This window comes from Alosa sapidissima, chromosome 16 (assembly GCF_018492685.1).
Source record: "Alosa sapidissima isolate fAloSap1 chromosome 16, fAloSap1.pri, whole genome shotgun sequence".
Classification (NCBI taxonomy): Eukaryota; Metazoa; Chordata; class Actinopteri; order Clupeiformes; family Clupeidae; genus Alosa; species Alosa sapidissima.
In genome coordinates, this window is record NC_055972.1 from 10,773,565 (window position 1) to 10,798,104 (window position 24,540).

Here is a 24,540-nt window from a genome sequence, read left to right on the forward strand (position 1 = left end):
ATGTTGTGCACATAGTGTGGAAGATCTGATCTAAAATTTGGGAGATGTTTGTGGCTTTTACTGATTTCATCTGGTTGTGTTAATGACTCATCCCCAGACAGGCCTTCTCTGTCGGACCAAATGTCTGCCATCTCTGTGGAATCCCAGGGTCGTCTCCTCTGACTTGTGATTTACTCCTGCAATTACTTTTGTTTTTGTTGTTTTGCTCCTGGTTGGAATTGTACAGATCATATTGCTTGTTTGTCTGAGCAGATGCTCTGGATTATAATTATTCTTGAGCCTTGGCGGCATTGCGAAACGCCTACCTCTGATGACAAACGCAGACGTCCACGCCTGAAGAAATGACCTGGAAACCGCAGCCACAGAGGAGTAGTGGTGCCACCCGGTGAAGTGGAAAACCGCCGTCAGCTCACCGCCAGAGTCTCACTCTAAGCCCTTGAGGACTCGGTCCGATGCGAAAGACTGTTGCCCAATGGATCCTTTTTTTACGTGCTGCTTGCTCCTCTTTGTCTGTGTCTGCTTAGACTACAAGTCCCACAATTCACCCCCACGCACACATTCACACACATTCTCCCTCTCCACCCCTGCTGAGGGACAAAGGGAGTCCTCTAGGTATGGGCAGTGTGCAGTGTGAAGCTGCTTTGCTGTGCCTTGCTATGCTCCTGCCGCCCACGACCAGGTCACCTCCATGTCTCCAGGACGTCTGTTTGTTTAGCTTTAGAGGATGCAGTGTTGACCCGTGATGGCTCCCCTGGGGTTTGTGCATTCTGAGGAAACGTATCTTGTTCTCTCTTAAGGGTCTTCTTCCTTAACGCAGGTCAGCACACTCTCACGTGCCTGTGTGTGTTTGTGTGTGTGTCAGTCATCTGGTGTGCACATCCCTTACTAGGCCCTGTACTGCAATGGCTCATTTCTAATGAGATGCAAAACTTTCAATGTCATCTCCCTCGCTCTCATGCACTCTGTGAACGTGTGCAAGCCCATCTCTCCTGTCCCTAAGCTGCATTCTTTTTTTGCTTCCTCATGTTTGGTAGGACCAAATGCCTATTTGGTAACGGGGAACACATGCTCTTTGTTTACTGTTTTAGGACTTGTGTGTGTGTGTGTGTGTGTGTGTGTGTGTGTGTGTGTGTGTGTGTGTGTGTGTGTGCGCCTCAGTTGTTGTTGCCTGAAACATGGCAGGAGGCCACAGGCCCTTAATGGAAATGTTTTTGGCACAGCCAGCCGCCGGCTCACCGGGGACGCGGAGGCTGTCTGGCACTCGGGCTGCGCTCCTGTTCTAATTAAGTGTGTGGCATACGGCAACGCCGGCCCCGGCTCAGCAACGGGGGACGGCCGGATGCGCTCGAAAGGCCCACATGGGTCCACTCGTGATGGTATCCTGGCCCGTAAAGTGATTTTCAGTTCCATTTTGGTGCTTATTACAGAATTACTCTTATGTAGACTAATTATTAATGGATTGATGATGTGATGTGCTTTCCAAGTAAGTACTTATTATTGTTGTATTATTGTATTATTTATTATATTGGTTTCATATTGACCTTAATCTTAAACCTAATCCTAACCTCAATTACACTGTACTGTATCTATGTAGCCTACTGCTCCCAGTATATTGTACTTGCTTACTGATGACCGATCATGCGTGTAGTACCTTGGGACATGTAAAACTCTACATGTGATTTTTATGTTGTGGTTTTGATGATGTTGTGATGCATGTTGTGTGGTTTTGAGTTCTCCTCCATGATCTCTCCCATCATAGGCGTGTTGCTCCTCTCTGTCTTCCTCTTCTTCCTGAATCTCTAATGGTGGTCGTTATCTACATCAGAGCCTGTGCGCTCCATCAGACTCTCACTTTCCCCTCTTGTTCGTCTCATTTGTCTCCCTCTCTGCGTCTCCCGTTACCTATTCTTCTTTGCCAGTGTTTGTTGGCGAGGTGTGTGTGTGGCGGCTGGTTTGGGTATTAAGTGGCTGTTCTGGTTGCCTCTGTGCTGGCGTGCTGTCTGGCGCTCACGTGGCTGGTAAAGCCTCCAGGCCTCATCTGTACACAGAGAGGAAGATGAGCTGCCACGACACAAGGTGCCACGTGCCTGTCTGTGTGTGTGTGTGTGTGTGTGTGTCTGTGTCTCTGTGTGTCTGTGTGTGTGTGTCTGTCTCTGTGTCTCTGTGTCTCTGTGTCTCTGTGTCTCTGTGTCTCTGTGTCTCTGTGTGTCTGTGTGTCTGTGTGTGTGTGTGTGTCTCTGTGTGTCTGTGTCTGTGTGTGTCTCTGTGTCTCTGTGTCTGTGTGTGTCTGTTCGAGGTGTGAGAACTCTGAGCACTAGCAAATGAGAGCTGTCTGGGCCATCATGCAGGCTCATTTATACAGTGGCTGTTATGCTGTCACAACACAAGAGACTGTGTGTGTGTGTGAGGGAGCGAGAGAGAGAGTGTATGTGTTTCAAGTCATCTGATCGCGATTAAATGAGTGCTGCCTTGGCGACCGCACAAACTCAGGGGCCTCAACTGTAAAAAAAGAAGAGGAAGTTCTAGAACCTGGAGGAGAGGTGCCACGTGCTCCCCTAACCTTATTTTAGGAATGAAAGGTTCTTTTCTATGGCAGACTGCTACAGCTCAGTGTCGTGGAGGTCCAGAATCCCTCCTCCACCGTTGCCTATGGGACTTGGACTCCTAAACTGGCCTCTCTCTCCAGGCTGGTTAGAGACCTGTAAGAGGAAAGGACTAAAGCCCTCCATGATCTGTAAGGTCTCCAGTTAGGTCAGCTAAACTGACCCAACACGCACACTCCCTTCCCACGCCCCCACTTTCTTTAAGTAAGCCACCTTTTAGGACTTGATGTGGATTATTGGGTTTTGGTCGTAGTAAGATGCGGCTTTACCCTCTTTGCATGAGGAATGCAGACTGTGGTCATTTTATGTCTAATGGGCACTTCTGTTAACAACCAGCACTTTTGCTAGTAACTACAGACATGAGGCCCGTGACTAAGACTGGCACCGTAATGGCAAGACTGGGAACTGATTCAAGATGAACTTGGGGAACTTTAGGGGGAAAAGGGTTGAGTTTAAGTGTGTGGTGAAGATGACGCGGAAAAAAGTGTGTGTGTGTGTGTGGGGGGGGGGGGGGGGCGGTTGTGTAAGTCTAAAAAGGAGAAGTGGCACAGTGGATTTGGGTTTCAAAGAGTGTTACGAGAAATCCTCCCTTTGTTATTGTACAGCAGGAAGAGCTGCACTCTGTCTCCTTGTCATTTTCACACTCTTCTCATGTAGTGTAAGCCATTCACTTTATTGGCTGCCTTGAGCTCACCTACAGTATATGAGAGTAAATCATTTCTCTTGAGCTCAGCTACAGTATATGAGAGTAAATCATTTCTCTTGCTCACGCTCACCTACAGTATATGAGAGTAAATCATTTCTCTTGAGCTCAGCTACAGTATAGGAGAGTAAATCATTTCTCTTGAGCTCAGCTACAGTATATGAGAGTAAATCATTTCTCTTGAGCTCAGCTACAGTATATGAGAGTAAATCATTTCTCTTGAGCTCAGCTACAGTATAGGAGAGTAAATCATTTCTCTTGAGCTCAGCTACAGTATAGGAGAGTAAATCATTTCTCTTGCTCACACTCACGCTTTCTCATTGTCTTTGTCTCTTCCTCTCATTTGGATTCACCCATATGCGAATTGGTGTCTGCCAATTTCAAGTCACAGACACACACACACACACACACACACACACACAGAGAGAGAAAGACACACACACACTCTTGACCTAACTAGAGCACACAGCAGCTTGGCTCTAGAGGATTAGCCCTTCCTGTCAAATTAAAACCTCCCAGAGTGTGTGTGTGTGTGTGGGGACTAAGGGTGTGTGTTCATGTGGTCTGTATGCGAGAATGAGTGCATAGGGGGTGTGTGTGTGTGTGTGTGTGTGTGTGTGTGTGTGTGTGAGAGCATGCGGGCATGTGTGAGGAGGATGTTGGGTCACGCATGCATGACTATCTGCTGTCACTCGTCTGCACAGAAGCGTCACAGGAGCGTTCCGGACCGGAGCTCCCCTCTAATACCCCACGCGCACCCTTCTAATACCCCACACGTACCCCACTGCTCCTCCCTGCTGTGTGGGCATGCTCTCCACACGGGCACGGCCTGGGGTGGCCTGTTAAGCTGAGCTTTTGACATTCAGACTCACAAACCCACACTTAGTGTCTCCCACCCTGTGAGCTGAATAGCACCAGACTCCAGAATACGGATGGCCCTGATTTGGACTTGATATGGGTCTCCGTCTCCACTTCTGTAAGGGTAGACGCACCCTTCCATTGGATTCCAGTTCAGTCTCCAGTGTTGTGACAGGGCCTAGGAACAAAAGAACGTTATGGTTGGCGGCTACGGTAGCAATGAATGCTTTCACCATGTCCACAACAGACCTGTTTTAAATACTTAAATATACTTATGCAAGAGCTCGTTCTGTACTCACAAGCACTGATACATTATGGATGAGTTTGCAGTAGTTCTGCTGGTAGGGCAAGATGCTAACACCAAGGTCACGGGTTCGATTCCCGAGCAGGCCACATGCTGGTATAACGTATACCTGTCCTGTCTAGCATGTTGCTGTGGAGACGCTGTCTACTGAATAAATTGGTGTGGAATGTGATGCACAAGTCTGAGGTCTGCTTTTCTCTGTCAATCACAGCTGTCGCCACAAACAGTGGAAGAAAGACCTGCCAGCATCTAGTGTGGTGATCACCTTCCACAATGAGGCCCGATCAGCACTGCTGCGTACGGTGGTCAGGTGAGAACACACACACACACACACACACACACACACACACGTACATCTAAACATGGAACATGTGTAGAACCTGTACTTGGAAGCAAACATCTTCCAAGACTACTTTCAAGACATGCCCATAAATAAACAATCTCTCTCACGGACATACACACACACACACACACACACACACTCGTACATCTAAACATGGAACATGTGTAGAACCTGTACTTGGAAGCAAACATCTTCCAAGACTACTTTCAAGACATGCCCATAAATAAACAATCTCTCTCACGGACATACACACACACACACACACACACACACACACACACTCTCACACATAGCAAAGTGGTCTGACCCCCATGCCCGAACACGCATTCTTGTGCTTGTGTTCAGAAAACACTTTGTTCTCTTCAGGAATTTATTTTGCATCAAATGTTTATAAACACAAACACAATAGATTCTTCCTGTAGTCACGTCGTCTTCACTTCTCCAGAAGATTTTTTCACAGTTCCTGTCCAGTGGTTGACCCTGACCTCTCACTCGGACTCTTGTACTCTTCGTTCCTCCCCTCTGTCTCCTCCTGTCCCTCTCTCTCTAGCGTGCTGAAGAAGAGCCCCCCACCCCTAATCAAGGAGATCATCCTGGTGGACGATTACAGTGACAACCGTGAGTGTCCCTCGTTAGCCCTCCATGGTGAAGCGGGTTTATCCTACCGCCACCTCTCATCACCTGTTCATCCACACAGCTCTTCTAGCCCCAGCCCTCCTTCATCCACTACCCCCCACCTGGGCCACAGGGCGTGAGAAGCTCCAGAGCCTCTGCTCATTGGATATGTCTCTCTCGCTCTCTTTCTTTCTTTCTTTCTTTCTTTCTTTCTTTCTCTCTCTCTCTCTCGCTCTCTCGCTCTCTCGCTCTCTCGCTCTCTCTCGCTCGCTCTCTCTCTCTAACAACGTGTCTGCCCACTTGTTCTTCAGGCCGCTGTGCAGTTTTATTTTTTCTTTCCTTCTCCTCTTTGGGCTTTTGATGATTAAATAGATGCTGTTGTATATCTGTGTCATGTATAGATGCTGTTGTATATCTGTATCATGTATTCTTGGGTGGAGTTCATTCTGTGTTCCTAGCTTGCCTCCAACCTTTTATGTCGCACCCTTTTGTCTTTCTCAGTGCCTCATAGTCCTTGATGGTTTTTGAAGCTGTCCTCACTCGACAGTAATGATGTCGTAATGGCTTTGCTGTGTCTTAACTGTACTTTTCTGCCACAGTCTCTGCGTCTCTTCTCTCTTTGTTGCCACAGCTTTCAGGTAATGACTCCTGTTTATGTTTACAGCTGAAGATGGGGCTTTGTTGGGAAAAATAGAAAAAGTCCGGATCCTTCGAAACGATCGTCGAGAAGGTATGAGATTTCAGGCAAAAAATCTGTTGGTTTGGCAAACAAAGTTATGCATGGGCAAAATAAGCCTCCCTCTCATCAACCTGTAGACAGATCCCTTCACATGAAAAGCCTATTTGAGTCACGCATTTTGGAAATCAGGGAACAAATATTTATAGATCAAACAGCTGTCAAGTCCAAGTAAAGACCCAAAAGTCTGAGTCTTGGCATTCCTTTTCTATTAGACTGATCCCCATAAAGAACAGCGGCGCACCAGTTTATGGAGAAGGAGAAAATAGCCACTGCTAAACAATGGCCAGTTTTGTTACAGAAATAGCTTATTTGGAGTGTGTTTGTGGGATATGTGGTGAGAGGAGAGAGGAGACTGTATTTCTACCCTATAAAGTGCGCATCTGTAACCCAGCCAAAGAGACCAGGCCATTGTTCTGAAGTGTGCACTATTGCTATCTTTGCACAGCTCAATTTCCTCTGTCGGAGGTCCTCAGAGCGGATATTGACCTTCTCCATCCCCTTGAAGTCGGAGTTGTGTTCTGGACATGTGCTGGGCATAAACAGCTCATAAATTTGTTGAGCTTGTTAACCTGCGAGAGCAGAGAGTCTATGAAATGCCTAGCCGCTGTCAGCAGCAACCCCCCCCCCCCCAACCTCCTGTACAATTTAAAATATGCAAACGCAGCAGGTTCACGAAATGTCTGTCAAAGATATGCTAATTATATGGCTGTTTATTGGCTCAGTATGGCATGCTAGGAGAGTCATTTTCAGGAAGTGGGTCATTAAAGGGTAGGATCAGGCCCCGGCAGTCGACTCATGTAACCACTTGTTTAGTCATCAGAAAGTATGTGTCATCAGTCCAAAGTTTGCTTCAAAGTCGGTAGGGTTCATACTGTAGTTGTGTACACATACTGTATGGTTGTGTGTTGTTGATATATTATTAATGTGCTATACCAGTGTTTCTGAAAGTGTGGTCCGCAAGCTATCCCAAGTGGTCTGCGAGCAGACGTGATTAAATATAATATAGATGAGTTGTTTTCAATATTGAACCCAACTTGTATGTAAATCCAAACAGTTCTGCAACATTGCCTATGTAAGCTATGCCAGTTTAAATCATATAAATCCTCCTGACACAATAAGCAAAATGCAAAGACAATAAGCAAGGTGGTTCATTGAGTAGGCCTATTGTGTAAACACTCTACTTGTGTTTTTTTTTTTTTTGTTTTTTTATATTGATTAAGTAGTCCTTGGGCTGAAAAAGTTTGAGAAACACTGTGCTATACGTATAGGTAGAATGCATTTTATATTTTAAGAACTAAGAAAATCAGAAAACTGAACTGGCCAGAACTGACAGGGGTCAAATCTGGGTCCAGTGCGGAGTCCACCCACTGCTCTCTGAGGTCTTACTGTGTCACACTGTGGGAAGGTGATCTGTTCAAGTCTCACTAACAACAAGACAAGGAGAGGAACTCGCATGCCACAGGCATGACAATGAGTTGAGGAAATAAAGTGAGTGAGTGGGTTTGGGTGTGCTGGTGGGGGTTGTGTAAGACTTATCCTCTGCTCTGCTGTCTTGTCCAGGTCTGATGCGCTCGCGGGTGAGGGGGGCGGACGCCGCAACGTCCGGGGTCCTCACTTTCCTGGACAGCCACTGCGAGTGCAACGAGCACTGGCTGGAGCCGTTACTGGAGCGGGTGGCAGAGGTCAGCGCACACACACACACACACACACACACACACACACACACACACACACACACACACTGAAACACAGCACAGTTACATATGAAAGCATAGAAATGGGGAAATACACAAGTGTCGTCACATGCACACCCAGTGTCCGCTTCCTTTCCTGTCTCTCCCCGCGTGCCTCTGTGACATGGACATGCTCTCTCTCTCTGGCCACCTCATGGCCACACTCACCCTGTCACACTCACATACTGTACTGTACACTCCTCTTCATCTCTGGAGCCTCTCTTGACTTGTTGTGCCATCAGATATGCCTTCAGCTTATGTGTTTTCCCCTCCCATGAGGCCTCCATGCCAGCTATGTTCTTTCACTCTCATCCTTACTTATCTACACACACACACACACACACAGGTACACAAGGTTGCACAAATACTTACACACACATGGACACAGACCCACAGAAATACAAACAAAATCCGTCAGCTTTGTTTGCACAATACTCCAGGTTTAGTAAACCGTTTATTTGTGTGTGTGGTTAGGTACACGTTCTGCTGACTCAGGGCTTTGTCTGCCCACTGCTTTCTCTTCCCAGCCTGTAGAGCTGCACAAAAAACACGGCTGCCACAGTAAAGGTGTTTTTTACACACACACACACACACACACACACACACACACACACACACGCACACACACTGAAGGGAGGGAGGGAGGGAGGAAGGGCAGGAGAACACATGGATGTAAAGATAGATCCAAGGTGGCCCAAAGGAGCACTTATCAGAGTGCTGTGCAGATTGAGAGACAGTCATGCAGGCAGGCAGAGTGCCCAGCTGAAGAATGTATAGACAGCAGTGGTGTTGGTGTAGATCTCCAGATCTCTCTATCCATCTCAAAAACATGAGTAGCTAAATGGACAAGTACAGACAGTGTGTGGAATGCAGTCAGCTACAGACATAGGTGTATGTAGTCAGCTACAGACATAGTGTGTGTAGTCAGATACAGACATAGTGTATGTAGTCAGATACAGACATACAGTAGTGTATGTAGTCAGATACAGACATAGTGTATTGTATGTAGCCAGATACAGACATAGTGTGTGTTGTCAGACACAGACATAGTGTGTGTGTAGTCAGATACAGGCATAGTGTATGCAGGCAGATACAGACATAGTGTATGCAGGCAGATACAGACATAGTGTATGCAGGCAGATACAGACATAGTGTATGCAGGCAGATACAGACATAGTGTATGCAGGCAGATACAGACATAGTGTATGCAGGCAGATACAGACATAGTGTATGCAGGCAGATACAGACATAGTGTATGCAGGCAGGTACAGACATAGTGTAGTGTATGCAGGCAGGTACAGACATAGTGTAGTGTATGCAGTCAGGTACAGACATAGTGTAGTGTATGCAGTCAGGTACAGACATAGTGTAGTGTATGCAGTCAGGTACAGACATAGTGTAGTGTATGCAGTCAGGTACAGACATAGTGTAGTGTATGCAGTCAGGTACAGACATAGTGTATGTAGTCAGGTACAGACATAGTGTATGTAGTCAGGTACAGACATAGTGTATGTAGTCAGGTACAGACATAGTGTATGTAGTCAGGTACAGACATAGTGTATGTAGTCAGGTACAGACATAGTGTATGTAGTCAGGTACACACATAGTGTATGTGTGTGTGTGTAGTCAGATACAGACATAGTGTATGTAGTCAGGTACAGACATAGTGTGTGTAGTCAGGTACAGACATAGTGTGTGTAGTCAGGTACAGACATAGTGTGTGTAGTCAGGTACAGACATAGTGTGTGTGTAGTCAGATACAGACATAGTGTATGTAGTCAGGTAAGTAGATGGACAGGTGTCGATGGACAGATAAGAAGTTCGTTGACATGTCACTCTGCAGTAGGGGAGATGGGCTTGTGGAGCTCTGGCAATAAACCAGTACGCTTGCCAAGATGCTCACACACTCACACATACACTCACTCACTCTGCCTCCTCTCTCTCTCTCTCTCTCTCTCTCTCTCTCTCCTCTCTCTCTCTCTCTCTCTCTCTCTCTCTCTCTCTCTCTCTCCTCTCTCTCTCTCTCTCTCTCTCTGTCTCTGTCTCTGTCTCTGTCTCTGTCTCTGTCTCTGTCTCTGTCTCTGTCTCTGTCTCTGTCTCTCTCTCTCTCTGTCTCTCTGTCTCTCTGTCTCTCTCTGTGTGTTTAGGGAGGTAGCATGTGTGTTGAAAGTGTGTGTTTGTAGAGGCAAACAAACCACTAGCACCCGGAGACACATCCTGTTTGGCCCACACCCAGCAAGATAATACACGTACACATCGTCACGCATGCGCACACACACGCTCATACTCGCGCGCGCACACACACACACACACACACACACACACACACACACACACACACACACACACACACACACACACACACACACACACACACACACACGCTTACACACAGGCTTGCACACACATCCAGGCTTGCATGCACTCACACACACACACACACACAGGCTTGCTCTCTCTCTCTCTCTCTCTCTCTCTCTCTCTCTCTCTCTCTCTCTCTGTCTCTCTCTCTCTCTCTCTCTCTCTCTCTCTCTCTCTCTCTCTCTCTCTCTCTCTCTCTCTCTCTCTCTCTCTCTCTCTCTCTCTTTGATGAAGTGCCTCTACTGTCCCTCAAGCAGAGGAAGGGCTAATTATCAGACGGCTGACGCAGACAATGATAAGATTTCAATTCATTAAAACTCCGCTTGGACTGAACAGAGCTTTTCTTTTTCAACTGAGACTCTGCAGCTCATACCTCAGCTAGCAGATGATGGACTGCAGTCACACACCATTTATATGGGGCCATTGGTTGCACACCGTTGACACATAGTTGGACACACACACACACACACACACACACTCTCACGTAAATCGCACTGCTGAAGAAATATTGCAGTACTGCAGAAACGACTTGTTCTGAAATGATGTAATGTGTACGTGTGTTATGTCATTCTCAGCAGACTGTCCAGTTATTCATGAAAATCTATTTGTGGCTTGGCTGGACCCGGCCCCCATAAATTAAAAGCAAATTTGGGCTACACTGCATAATCTGACATTTACAATTTTTCCACTTTGAGTAAATGAAACATTGAGAAATAGGGCAGAGATGGAATATTCACTGCTGTGGACAGACTCCTGTGTGCTACTTCATTATACCTGGATTACTATGGGTCATTTCTAGTCTAATTTTAGCCAAAGGGCTACTAATCCTTTATTGCTCCTGGAATACATCTGTTCAGCACAAGCCCAGTATTGAATTCCCAGTATTTTAACTTGTTTGAGGCCATCTGTGTACCCACTCTTACGGTCTGTGGGCATACGTGACTGTGGTGTGTGTGTGTGTGTGTGTGTGTGTGTGTCAGTGTCATATGTAGTGACAGGAGTGTGAGTGATTGCCCATTGTTGGACCCAGTTGGGACCCAGCCTCTTTTGAAGTTTTCACGCAGAGCTGGTTTCCTCTCATCCTGTTTTTTTTTTCTCCTCTCTCTCTCTCTCTCTCTCTCTCTCGCTCTCTCTCGCTCGCTCGCTCTCTCTCTCTCTCTCTCTCTCAGGACAAGTCACGCGTCGTCTCCCCCATCATTGACGTGATCAACATGGATAACTTCCAGTATGTGGGTGCGTCTGCGGATCTCAAAGGAGGTGTGTGGCTTGTGCCCCAATGCTGCATTTACTCATCCTTCACCATTTCCTCCTGCCCCTCAGATTCACATTGTATTCCCTTAGAGGAACTCCCCCACACATTCCCCTAATCTTGGCCTCTATTGTGTGTGTGTGTGTGTATTTGGGTCCTCACACATGCTTTCATGTGTGTACATGCGTGTGTGTTGGGATAATTGTATCGATGTAACTGTTTGTGTGTGTGGGTGTGTGACTGATGAGGGGAGAATGCTAGTGGGCGTGTGTTCTTGGGCTCGTGTAAGAGCATAACGAATCTTCGGGGGCAAAAAAATAAAGATTTTGGGGGAGGGAAGAGGCCCGATGGATTGATCGATTTGTCTGGGGAAAGGAGACTGATTGTGTTAAGAGAGCACGGCAAGCGCTGCCTGCTCACACACATACAGGCCTAATCAACTGACAAAAAACTCACACACATACAGGCCTAATTAACTCTCCCTGCGCGGAGGAGGAGGAGGAGACTAGAGAAGAGGGGGAGAAGAGGAGAGGAGAGCCAGACACTGACAGAGACTGTGTCTTTAATGCCCCATTAGTTGCAGTGGGAAATAAAGGAAAGGGTTTGAAAGTGACTGAAGTGTTCTAGAAATGGCAGCACACTGTGTCTGCTCTGTAGGCACACCAGCCCTGTAGGCACACACCACACCAGCCCTGTAGGCACACCAGCCCTGTAGGCACACACCACACCAGCCCTGTAGGCACACAGCACACCAGCCCTGTAGGCACACACCACACCAGCCCTGTAGGCACACCAGCCCTGTAGGCACACACCACACCAGCCCTGTAGGCACACCAGCCCTGTAGGCACACCAGCCCTGTAGGCACACACCACACCAGCCCTGTAGGCACACACCACACCAGCCCTGTAGGCACACACCACACCAGCCCTGTAGGCACACACCACACTAGCTCTGTAGGCACACCAGCCCTGTAGGCACACACCACACCAGCCCTGTAGGCACCACACCAGCCCTCTAGGCACCACACCAGCTCTGTTTTGTCTTTGACTGGATTGTTAGACAGGATCAGGTGTTGACAACTGTGTCCAGCTGTGTGAAGAAAGTGTTTGTCTGAATGTGTTTATTTGTATGCAGATGTCAAGTTATCCTGATGAATGATGTTTTTGTCTGTGTGTGTGGCTTTTTACTCGGTATGTGAGCTAAGGATGCCTATGGACTGCAAGGCTATAAAAGCTCCATGTATGTAGTTGACATCCTGAATGAATAGACTGACAAAAAACTCCTGTATCATTATATATTCGTTTTTTTTAGCCTGTTGGCCCTGTGGTTGGAGTTTATATTTTATCTTTGGAACTTCTCCCTGCTTACCCCCCCTCCCCCCACTTTGAAGACTTCCAGACGATAATGTGTTAGAAGCTCAAAGCCACCAACTAAAAAAGCCACCAAGCTTTTTTCTCTCTTGCGAAGCCCAGTAAACCTCCACCTCTTATCTCCCCCTCTGCAGGCTTCGACTGGAACCTGGTCTTCAAGTGGGACTACATGACCCTGGAGCAGCGGCGAGCGCGCCAGGGCAACCCCATCGCCCCCATCAAGTAAGAGCCCGGCTCGTCTCGCCGTGCCACGCCACGCCATGCCACGCCACGCTGCGTGCCAACGCCAGCTGTCTGCACCTCCTGGCTAGCTCACCTCTACAAATAATTTATCAGGAACACGCACGCTGTAAACAGAGAGAGCTCTGTGTGTGTGTGTGTGTGTGTGTGTGTGTGTGTGCATTTGCGTGTGTGTGTGAGACAGGGGTGGGGAGAGACTGAGGCATCGTGTCTGAGCCGGTGTTCAGTGTCCTGGCTCGGTAGAATAGAGGGCTTAGAAAGTCCAAATCTGACAGCTGGAAGGATGCAAGAAGCCCCCCAAAGGAGACATTGGAGGCAGCTTTTGTTTATTTATTCAGTTTTGCTTCAGAAGGACCCTTTTGGCCGGCCTGGATACCTGCCATGACAGTCTGTTTGGCAGCTTGTTTGAGGTTTTTCAATGTTGACATGCCACAGGGATCCATCCCTAATCCTGTGTCAGATTCAGCACATCAGAGAGCAGCCTCACCAGACGAATGCAAAAATGTATGTTTGTTTTAGGACCAGCAGGATTGAAGGCAGGGTCATATGCTATTATATTTTATTATACGGCTCTTCACAATGCAAGTAGAATGCTCCATTGACTTGAATGGGATTTCCGAAAGTTCTAGCGGTCATTATTTCTTGGGAAAGGACCTCTGAAAACAAGAATGACCGCTGTCAATGGCAACGGAGTTTGTGCTTGGAACTTCATTCAAAAGTGAAAGCAGACGGTTGATCAGCTGTGTTCTAAAGAATGTTTGATTCAAGTTCAGCGTGTGTTGCGAACTATTTGTTTCTCAGCAAAAGCCACGACGAAACGGTAACAAATAAATGTAAAGAGACATATCATGGAGTTTATTTTTTCGTTTTGGCAAATAGCTGTATAATAAGCGGGATAATGTATAGAACGCCGGTCATCATGGGAAAATAAGTCCCTTCAGGGCAAAACAAGACCCCTCCGCTGGCGCATCGGGGTCCGGTTCGCCCTGTCGGGACTTATTTTCCCCATAATGACCGGTGTTCTATACATTATCCCTTACTTAATAACCAGTGTTATTTCTGATGGGAAGTATAGTGGCTCAGCCCATTTAACAGTAGCAGGAGGGTCATAGGAAGGGTGTGTTAGGGATCAAATCCCAGGTGTATGACTGCAGCCAAACAGCACGCCTACGTACAGAAACCTAAATGTTTGTGTGTGAATACAGATGTACAAGACAAAAGAGGGATTACCCAACCTAACTGCACGAGCAAGGGATTTTGTTGCTGTGTCATTGTTTCCTCTCTGCTGTGAACTGTGTTATGAATGCATTGGCCTTCAGATTGTGATATTGTGCAGATGTTGTTCGCAGATGGCCAATACCTTTATCAGGGGAGCTAACTTGGCATGATGCTGCACTTTTTCACTTGAGCCGATAGCGGTCCAGGCCTCTTTGCCCATCCAGCCCCTGATCCCTCTCTGCCAAGCCTTGGGGGGGGGGGGCTAATGATCGCCAAAACGGAGTCATTACGCATGGCAGATTAACCAAAACAAAAAGCCACCAGAGCGCACCTCAGAGGAACCCTCCCCAAGATGAGAGCCAAAGCACTTCCAAACGAAGGCTCAGTCAGTTCCCTCTTCAGAGAGCGAGGAACCAAATAGCCTCCCTCCGATGCCTTCCCTTTAATTAGGACAGCTAGGCTTTGGGGGGGGGGGGATCGGGTACCACAAAGCTGTCTTTCATCATCAGGGCCCAGGCTGAGTGGGAGTGCTCTGTGGCTAAGAGCTGCTGGGACACTGTGAGGGCTCTCCAGGGCCATGTCAGCTGTTTCTTCTTCTTTTTGTCTATTTTTGATTTGTCAGAATGCGTGCCGTGTGCTCTTGTCCCTTTTTTTAGTCTCTCGGCCTTCCTTTGCAGGACCCCCATGATCGCTGGCGGCCTGTTTGTTATGGACAAGGGCTACTTTGAGGAGCTGGGGAAGTATGACATGATGATGGACGTGTGGGGAGGAGAAAACCTCGGTAAGGAAATGCACATTCGCACTCAGTGCCTGTTAGCATCAAGTATCCAGAGCATTAACACATGACCCAGTTATACAGATCGATCTATTCCACATACTGTACAAATGTAAATCAGAAGAATAGCCAAAGGGTAGAGAGCTTCAGTGGCAAATAATACACACATATATTATATTATATAATATGTAGGGTGTATGTCTATAGTATCTCTACCTTGCTCAGTAGTGCCTACAGTATAGAACATGGTGTTGAGCAACTCCTGCTTGACGTCTAGCCTACCTTGCCTTCCTCTCTGCAAGCACAGGAAACATGATGTGGCAGGTCTTAGCTGCAGTTCAAGTGGAAAGAATATCTTACGGAAAGAATGTCAAAAGCATCTCCTGAAGGATGTGTGTGTGTGTGTGTGTGTGCTTTTTCAAACCCATCCTCTCAAGCAGTTGTTTTGTTTTGTGCCCCTCCCCCCCAACCACTCCAAGCTCTTGCCTGAGGCAGGGTCCCAAACAAGGCCAACTACTGAGAGAGAAAAGTCAGTCTTTAGACTGGTACAGTTGGAAAGGAGGTCAGGGGCACCAGTATAAGGCTTGGCATGTTAAAAGCTACTGGTGGCACATAGAGGGGAGTTTGAGGGAGATGGGCATGTATAAATATTCATGTCTGTGTTCTTGGACGGAGAGGGCAGTGGAGAGACTGTTTCCACAAACACAGCACTTCTTTTCGGCGTTCTATTGCCACGGAAAATGTTTTGCACCGGGCCAACTCGTGACTTTTCAAAATGGATGACAGAAAGAGGATGAAATGGGGATTTTTTGAGTTCTACATGATGAGTAGGCTGGCAAGGTGTGTGACTCATACATGTGTACTTGCACAGCAAATGATTTGATATTTTGCGTATATATGTGTGTGTGTGTGTGTGTGTGTGCAAGGACACTTGTGCACATACGGGTACATTTTATGTGTCTGAGTGTGTTCTCATGTCTATGTGTGTGTGTGTGTGTGTGTCTCCTGCAGAGATCTCGTTTCGTGTGTGGCAGTGCGGCGGGAGCCTTGAGATCATCCCCTGCAGTCGCGTCGGCCACGTCTTCCGCAAGCAGCATCCTTACACCTTTCCAGGTGGCAGCGGAACTGTGTTCGCCAGGTAACCCACTCTCTCTTTTCATCACCACGGCGACCAGAACTATGGCAACATCACCAGAGTAGAAGACTTAGGACCTGATAATGATCCACTGGAAATCTTCCCCAGTTCCCTCCTTGGAGCCCTTAAGACCACATCTGCACAAATCACAGCAGGGGGAAACAAGCAAGCAAATACACTCGAGTGTACGCCAGAGACAATTACCAGAATACAGATGGGCTTGGTTTTCTCAGCCCTCTCCTCTCACTTTCCCCAGAGCATTTGGTGAATAATGAGGTGTTGTAGAGTGTGTGTGTGTGTGTGTGTGTGTAAGTGGGAGCTGGTAGATGGGGACCTCTAGTGGTGAATGTGAAGAAGTGGCAGAACTGCAGGCCAAAATCAGAGACTTCTACTCTCACGAGGAGACGCAACACTCAAAAAATAGATAGATAGGCATGGGTTTAGTTCATAATGCCAATATGGCAGTTGTCTATACATATCCCGCCCCTTTCGCTGCAAAAAGTCGACATATGAATACATTGTGCCAATCGTGATGTGTTGTGAACACACGCTAGAGCGAGGTTGGTGTTGTGAAGCCTTGAGCATGCACAGTTCTGCTCAAAATAGATGCCCGATAAGTGCCCAAAATGTGTTGCAATATGGCCGCCGAGTGGATGGACTTGCCTAAAAGGACTTTGACAAAATCCATGCAGAGATGGACACTGGTCTAAGAGAAAGAACTGATACTAAGAACTGAGTGGATGCATTGTTGCAGGACATTAACTGGTCCAGCCATATAGTTGCACATTCTACATTTTACTATTTTATGATTGCTTGCAGTAATACGTTCATGTCTGTGTAGTGATTAAGCCCTTCCTAACACGTTTGTTTTTGTGCAGGAACACAAGGCGAGCAGCTGAAGTGTGGATGGACGAATTTAAGAACTTTTACTACGCAGCTGTGCCTTCAGCCCGAAACGTGCCCTACGGCAAGTATGTATCCCCCACTTCATGTGTTCATGTCATCAAGATAAGTGAATTCTACTAAACAACATTCCAATAAAGGCATACATGTGAAGGGGTGTGCATCAAGGCATCTGTATTGTTTGGACCTGAGCTTAACCGTCTTCCTTTTCTTGCCTGAAGCATTCAGAGTCGTTTGGAGATGAAGAAGAGGTTGGGCTGCCAGCCCTTCAAGTGGTACCTGGAGCACGTCTACCCAGAGCTACGGTACGGACGCGCCACGCCACGCCACGCCAGCCACTACCACACGAGATTCAGCCACATTGCTGGCCAATAAATGATTGACGTGGATGTGTTTATGGAAACATCTTGTCAGCCATGGATCATGTAGACAATGGCCAACATTCTCCTTCTCCCATGAGTCCTGTGTTTCTCTGCAGGCGTTAAGCCATATCCTCAAGCCATTAGGGTTGTTTTTCATCTGGCCAAGGACTGGACTGGCCAAAATAGCTGCTGCCCACTCCCTTTTTTAATTAAAATAAATATTTTGGTTTACAAAGTCCTCCTTTTATTCTTTGATCTATAAATATGTGTTCTTTCAAAATCTACATTCAGATGCACAAGACTTTTCCCGTTCGGAAATCGTGTGTTCTGATTCCAGGAAACTGGGAAGAGGCTAAAGTAGTCCATGCACTGTTTACCTTCTTTGTTTGTTTCTTAGTATTGTTGATGGGTCCCACCAATGGCATCAGTAAGAACACCCCCATGATTTACTCATTATCTTTACCTTCTCGCCTCCCCCCTCCGGCAGGGTTCCTGACCACCAGGACATCGCGTTCGGGGCCCTGCAGCAGGGCAGCAACTGCCTGGACACACTGGGCCACTTTGCCGACGGGGTGGTGGGCGTCTATGAGTGCCATAACGCCGGAGGCAATCAGGTACCTTTGCGAGCGCAGGTACAGACCCCTTTCTAACTTTGTCTTCTCCAGCTGAGGTGGAGGATGCACAGGGGTGATCTGCTGGGTGTGGTGGTCCGTCAAACGCAGGTGGTCTTGTACACAAGAGACACACACACACACACACACACACACACACTCTCGTGGGTGTCACGTAAGGGCTGCTTTTTGCCACAATCAGGGAGAGCACTGCAGTGGTGTTTTTTTTTCACTGTTTATATTCCATAATTGGTATATGCAGGTGTCAAGTTGCCATGTAATAGTCACTGATTCTCAGCCTGTGTTGATCTATTGAGCTCAAGCTAAGTGTAGGCTATGCTCGTAAGGCCATAATGCCCCTGGTAGGTTTCAGGTAATGAATAGCCTGTGAATAGGCAGGCTTTCCGAGAGATGCAGACAGTATCACTGGATGGGTCAGTGGATCGAAGTCCATCTTTGGATCTGTCCATACTGGGCACATGTCCACTATTTTTATACCCCACACCCCATGTACTGAGCCCCCCACACTTAGTGAGCTTTGGTGCAGATTCTTTGTGGGTAGATTTAAGCCACAGATTCTACAGATTCTTTGGTCTTTCACAACATTTTTGTTGCCACTAAGGTCCCCTCTGCATCTTTATAAATCCAAGCTCTTTATTGCTCCATAGTGCCACAGATCTGATCTCAAACCTTCTCCAGAGCATTCATTGCAGGACCTCTGTTTTGAGATCAAATCAAATGACTTGTCACGCTTCACATGTGCAGTAAGTTCTTCAAGAGGCAGCTCTAGGCTCTTTCCCTTTGATGGAGGCATTGTAGCTCTGACATGAGCTAACTGTGCCTGAAGGCTGTGAATGTTATTGAAAGAGCAAACAGTCCGTGTTGAATAGCTGAGCCTCATGAAGCGCTAATGGAAACGTAACAGGGAGAAATGCTGTAGAATATTATTATTATTAGCTACAGCTACAGCTTCCCTTTAATCCACTTATGTAGGGGCATCTGATTACCTTTTTCCTGTAATTATATTGCTTTCTGAATTGTTAAGTGTGTATGTATTCAGCTTATTTTTTCATGATGTACCTGTGTGTGTGTGTGTTAATATGTGTTCTGTTTCTGTTGGAAGGGCATGTCTGTGGAGGCGTTCAATGATGTGACTTCTTTTGTTTGTGCCTTCACGTGGGCTTGTGTGGATCCGTGTGGGTGTTGGCTGTGTGTGTGTGCGCACGCTTCTGTTGGAACGCTCTCACCTCCTGGTTTGTGTCCTCTGCATCAGGAGTGGGCCTTAACCAAGGACAAGTCGGTGAAGCACATGGATCTGTGCCTGACGGTGGTGGACCGCACGGCAGGATCGCAAATCAAACTGCAGGGCTGCAGGGAAAACGACAGCCGGCAGGTGAGCGAGCCGAGCACAGATGCGATCGATCACAACAACCACCGCTCCCCTAGAGAACAAAAAGTAGAAGGCCTTTCAATTGTGCGTGTGAAATACTACCGTATTTTTCTGGACTATAAGTCGCACTGGAGTATAAGTCGCACCAGTCAAAAAATGTGTCATGAAGAGGAAAAAACACACACACACATATATATATATATATATATATATACACACACCATACCATAGTCGTGTGTGTGTATATATATATATATATTGGTCAGTGGCCTCATTACCGTATTTTCCGGACTATAAGTCACACTTTTTATATATATATACACACACACCATAGTAGTGTGTGTGTGTATATGTATGTATGTATGTATATATATATATATATATATATATATATATATATATACGACTATGGTGTGTGTGTGTGTGTATATATATATATATATATATATATATATATATATATATATATATATATATATATATATATATATATATATATATATATATATAAAAAGTGCGACTTATAGTCCGGAAAATACCTACTGTAGTTAGCGGGCAGCTCTGTGTCTGGGCCAGATGGGGTCCAGTTCCGGGCCACAGCCCCTGCAGCTCCTGCCAGGAATGATACATCAGTCCGTCCATTAGTGACAAGCTGTTAAATGGTTGTTTCATTTTAAGTGACCCTCCATTGACCCCTGGTTAAAATCCCCGACCACCGCCACCCGATTTTATTATTTTTTTTTCTTCAGACCAAATCTCATCATCATGGTCTGACCGAAAGGTTTTAATGTGAGAGCTTGATTTCTACAAGAAACTGGATTCCATTCCACACTCTGAGTACCTCCTGTGTAAAACTATAAAACGGATAGGGATTCAAGATCCCCACTACACTGTGCTGGACCATTGCTTGACGCATACATACACACAGCCTAATAAAAATGCCATGAGCCCTGGGTATATCTTTTAACATGTTTGTGTTTTTGATTCTCTGTGTGTGTGTAGAAATGGGAGCAGATTGAGAGCAACGCCAAGCTGCGGCACGTAGGCAGTAACCTGTGCCTGGACAGCCGAGGGGCTCGCACGGGGGGGCTGACCGTGGAGGTGTGCAGCCCCTCGCTCACGCAACAGTGGAAGTTCACCCTTAATCTGCAGCCCTAGTCCCACCTCTCCACCTTTCACTCCTCTCATCCCTTCATCCTCCCTCCCTCCCTCCCTTCCTCCCTCTCTCCCTCTCTCTCAATCGTCCATCCACCCTGGTAGAGCCTTGTCAGGCTGCCTATTGGGCCACACCATCCAGGACACGGCACCAAGTTGTGGGACCTGAGCACCAGTCCTGGGCGACTATGGTGTGTGGGGTGTTGGAGCATATGAGAAACAGTGTGCGTGTGTGTGTTGAAGATTTCCCATCCAACTATATACCTCATTGTTTTCAACTTTGGTCCACCTTCTTGGAAAAGTGAATCTACATTTTTTTTTTTCTTTTCTTTGGTGTTTTTATTTCATTTAAGTTCCTTGTTCCTTCTTTCTGATGTCCTGAATCTTTCTGGATTTGTTTCTTTCTTTTTTCAAGTCAATATTTTTCTATCGCATTATTTTTCTCCATTGAATTTTCCACCACATTTCTGAGAGAAAACAATCTTTTTTTATATTTTCTTTCCTTCCTTTTCAAATAACTAACATTGTCGAATGTAAAAAACAAAAAAAACAAACAAACTTTGAACCGTCTCCATCGCGGCTCCCAGCTGGTGCTCCACCGCCGCCCCAGAGCTGACCACCGGTGGTCATTCACTCGGCACACTTGGGGTTTGTTCCTTTGACTGCTTCTTGGAGTGTTCCCGGCTTCCCAAAGGGGGAGAACTCTACAACTGAGCACAATTCTCCCTCTCAGACTTTGACGAAGGTTGAAGCATTTGGCCTGCTTTTTTGGGTTTTCTTTTCTTTTGGTTTTTCGCTTTTTTTGGGTGGAGGGATCTAGTGATCATGAATTTCTGTGTTTAAAGCTGGGAGGTGGGGGGGGGGGGGGGGGCTGGGGCTGGGGGAAAGACTAGCATTGTTTTCTACAATTTCTATCAAGGGTCTGGTATTGATGGACGGGAGAAAAGAAAAGGTGCAATGTGGACCACAACGAGAACGACGTACTCCATACTACTCCCTGCTAATGGGATGGAGGATGGACCTTGAGGAGTGTCCAGAAAGTGGATTGGCTGCTGGCGTCTTGGGTGGTGTAGCACTGGCTGCTGCCCCTGTGTGTGTGGACACGTCATGTCCTCTTTGGTCCCCCTTGGGTCATTTCAAATTTACTCCAACATTGAAGACTAAGGAGGGGGAAAAGAGACATGGTGTATTTAGCCATTTCGTCTTTTTGTTTTGTCCCCCCACTTTGTGTATGCTTTGAAGGATCTAAGACAAAAAAAAGAAAAAAAGAAAAAAGCAGTGTGTTGTCATCATTGTTCTCTCCATGGACACCTTATAAGGAGATGCTCACTTTTTTATTTGTCTGTTTGCTTGTTACATCATGTAGAAGAATCAAGTGATTATATTATGAATCAGTAAATATGAACTGATGGTTCAGTATATTCTCTTATTCCTTTCTGACTGGTCTGGTGTAAGTCTTGTCAACTTGTTTTATTTTTCTACCCTGTACTCGGTCTTGTGTCCGTGTTTCACTCCATGAGCACATCTTGTCGGCCAGATGCCAAGACTGTTGGGCCTACAGTAGGCTTCTGTGCAGAGTACATTTCATCCTATTTCTCCCAATTCCAGAAGGCTCTAGTGGGTGACTTGTATGAGAGATTATTGTTATGTCTTGCAGTTGTATGACATAATCACTATCTTTCTTTTAGTTTGTTTTTGTTGAACAGTCTGAAACCAGAAGAGGTCTTGTGACCTGGTGATCGCATATAGCATCAATACTTGACTATCTTATTTGTCTCTTTTATTTGTTTGTTTGTTTGTCAACAACTTTTTCTGTGTGTGTTTTCCAATGACTTAAGGTAATTGCCTTTTAACAGATATCCATTATACTGTAAGCAGATACAGACTTGGCTGTGATTTGTTGAGGACGTTGTTGAGTTGTTTTATTTGTTCCCTAGTAACCGCTTTGCAAAGGAAAGCTGGGTCACCGCTAGTCTTTAGGGCACAGAAGGGAGAAAAGCAATAAGATTTCCTCGCTCTTGTTTGTGTTCATCTTTCTTTTTTTTCTTTTTTATTCCATTCTCATTCTCCCACCCAGCCACCCACCAACAGTCTTGCTTCTAGCTCTGCGATGATTGCATAGTCTGACACTAATAGCTCGTAAAACATGCGGTACTTAACAGTGGATTTTGGTTTGCTTTCAATAGCCTGGCCAACATTCTGTTTAAATGTGTTTGAAGAAAGATGTGTAGAGGCAGTTATCCCTCCATAGTTGTGTTACTATGATAGATATATATATATTTTTTTTTTTTGAGTCTGCGTTGGAATACGCCAACACCATTGTAATTAATTTATTCTAGGATAGCGAATACTATATGATGTGACCCTCACTTATGATTTGCTTTGGCTAGCCCCTGTATGACCGTAATGCTATGTATTCAGAAATATCTCTCTGATCACTCTGACACAATCCCCTCTTACTCGCTGTACGAGTCTGTTGTGAAAGACCTGAAATTCCTCTCTGTCCACACCTGTACCTTTTTTAATATTTCAAATGGCCTTTTGAACACGGACATGCTCAACATAAAAGGTTCTAAGTAATAGAACAAATGAATGAGTCTGTGGATATGTCGATGAAAAGGAAAACAAAAAGTGCTTTAAAATGTCCACTGCTATGCTGTAGCACTGCTAACTACAAGAGGAGCGGAACGGGCCGGGCAACAACAAGAGAAAAACATGAACATATTTATTGACCTTTTCCCAGACGCCACCAGTAGGTCAGACAGAATAGTGTGTGTTTTTCACACTTTGTCTCAGTCAGCTTATTTTTTGGACAAGATTTTTATAGGAGAATAAAGAAAAAACAATCAAGGTTTTGTTTCCCTTGCCAAGTCGAGCGGACGGTTAGCGGGGGGGGGGGGGGGGGGGAGAGAACCCACATGACAACGGTGTCCTTTTTAATCTTAAATTGGATCTAATGTTTACATTTGCACAGTGTGCCAAAGTTATTTACTGTTAATTTACATTTGTCAATACATTTGTATTAAAGATTAGACCATGTGAAATCCATATGTAATGGGAGATGTTGAATCTTTGATGTAATACACAATATCATCATTTGAAAACATTGATTTTTTTTTTTTATGTTTTTTTCTATGCTTTGATTATTTTCTCCAAATAGACCTGCAGTAGTATAAGGAAACTGTCGTATCCAATGGGAAAAGAAGACTGTGTGGAGGATCACCATTTGTAAATGTGTATATGTGTGTATATACAATCTGTATGTCCATGCATGTACAGTACATACACACACATAAACTTGCAGTCTATAGTGAATTGGTCTACTGTACAGAGCTTGTAACTGTTCATTGTTTTATAGATATGCCGAAAAAAATACTTTGAATGAGGAAAACAAGATAACTTAAATAAATGGGTTTATATAAATATTACAATATAATTCATCAGTTTGTGAATATTTCTTTGCTATTCTACACACACACACCAAAAAGGAAACCAAAACCCTCACACACAGGCCAGCTGTCCTATGTGGGACGTCATCTAGCCTACAGCTGTCGTTTTTTGAAGAATTTGCTTGAAAGTTGATTAAATACATAGTGTTACTTTAACTCCCTCTCTTACCCCTTTCAGACATATATTCAGACATATTGTGTGTTGATGTCCAGTCAGAATGCTTCTGACTGTTTAAATGTAAATTGTTAACACCGCTGGGTCTGTTTTTGTGAGAATTAAACTGTTTTTTTTAACTATATTCTACAGTTTCTGTGAAGAGGAGTTCCACCTAGGCTAGTCTCAGCAGAGGCTGCCTTGTGGTGAGATCCAGAGAGGCCCAGATCTCCGCATGCGGCGAGACTCATGTGCCTCTGAACACTCAT

At 45.8% G+C, this 24,540-nt stretch overlaps 1 protein-coding gene across 2 annotated transcripts in view; it reads left to right on the forward strand.

Annotated features, from left to right (window-relative positions):
- The window catches only part of galnt2 (UDP-N-acetyl-alpha-D-galactosamine:polypeptide N-acetylgalactosaminyltransferase 2), a 78,754-nt gene extending 57,242 nt beyond the window's left edge, over window positions 1-21,512 (forward strand). Inside the window, exons 4-16 of one of the 2 annotated variants that reach the window (XM_042065813.1) lie at window positions 4,680-4,778; window positions 5,362-5,429; window positions 6,091-6,156; window positions 7,726-7,847; window positions 11,429-11,516; window positions 13,014-13,101; window positions 15,015-15,118; window positions 16,124-16,250; window positions 17,126-17,218; window positions 17,372-17,455; window positions 18,000-18,144; window positions 19,397-19,516; window positions 20,516-21,512. In XM_042065813.1, the coding sequence (XP_041921747.1) occupies window positions 4,680-4,778; window positions 5,362-5,429; window positions 6,091-6,156; window positions 7,726-7,847; window positions 11,429-11,516; window positions 13,014-13,101; window positions 15,015-15,118; window positions 16,124-16,250; window positions 17,126-17,218; window positions 17,372-17,455; window positions 18,000-18,144; window positions 19,397-19,516; window positions 20,516-20,671 (1,360 nt within the window). In that variant the 3' untranslated portion in view covers window positions 20,672-21,512. The remainder of the gene's footprint in view (window positions 1-4,679; window positions 4,779-5,361; window positions 5,430-6,090; window positions 6,157-7,725; window positions 7,848-11,428; window positions 11,517-13,013; window positions 13,102-15,014; window positions 15,119-16,123; window positions 16,251-17,125; window positions 17,219-17,371; window positions 17,456-17,999; window positions 18,145-19,396; window positions 19,517-20,515) is intronic. The other variant, XM_042065814.1, reaches the window with a different exon arrangement.
- The last annotated feature ends 3,028 nt before the right edge of the window (window positions 21,513-24,540 follow it).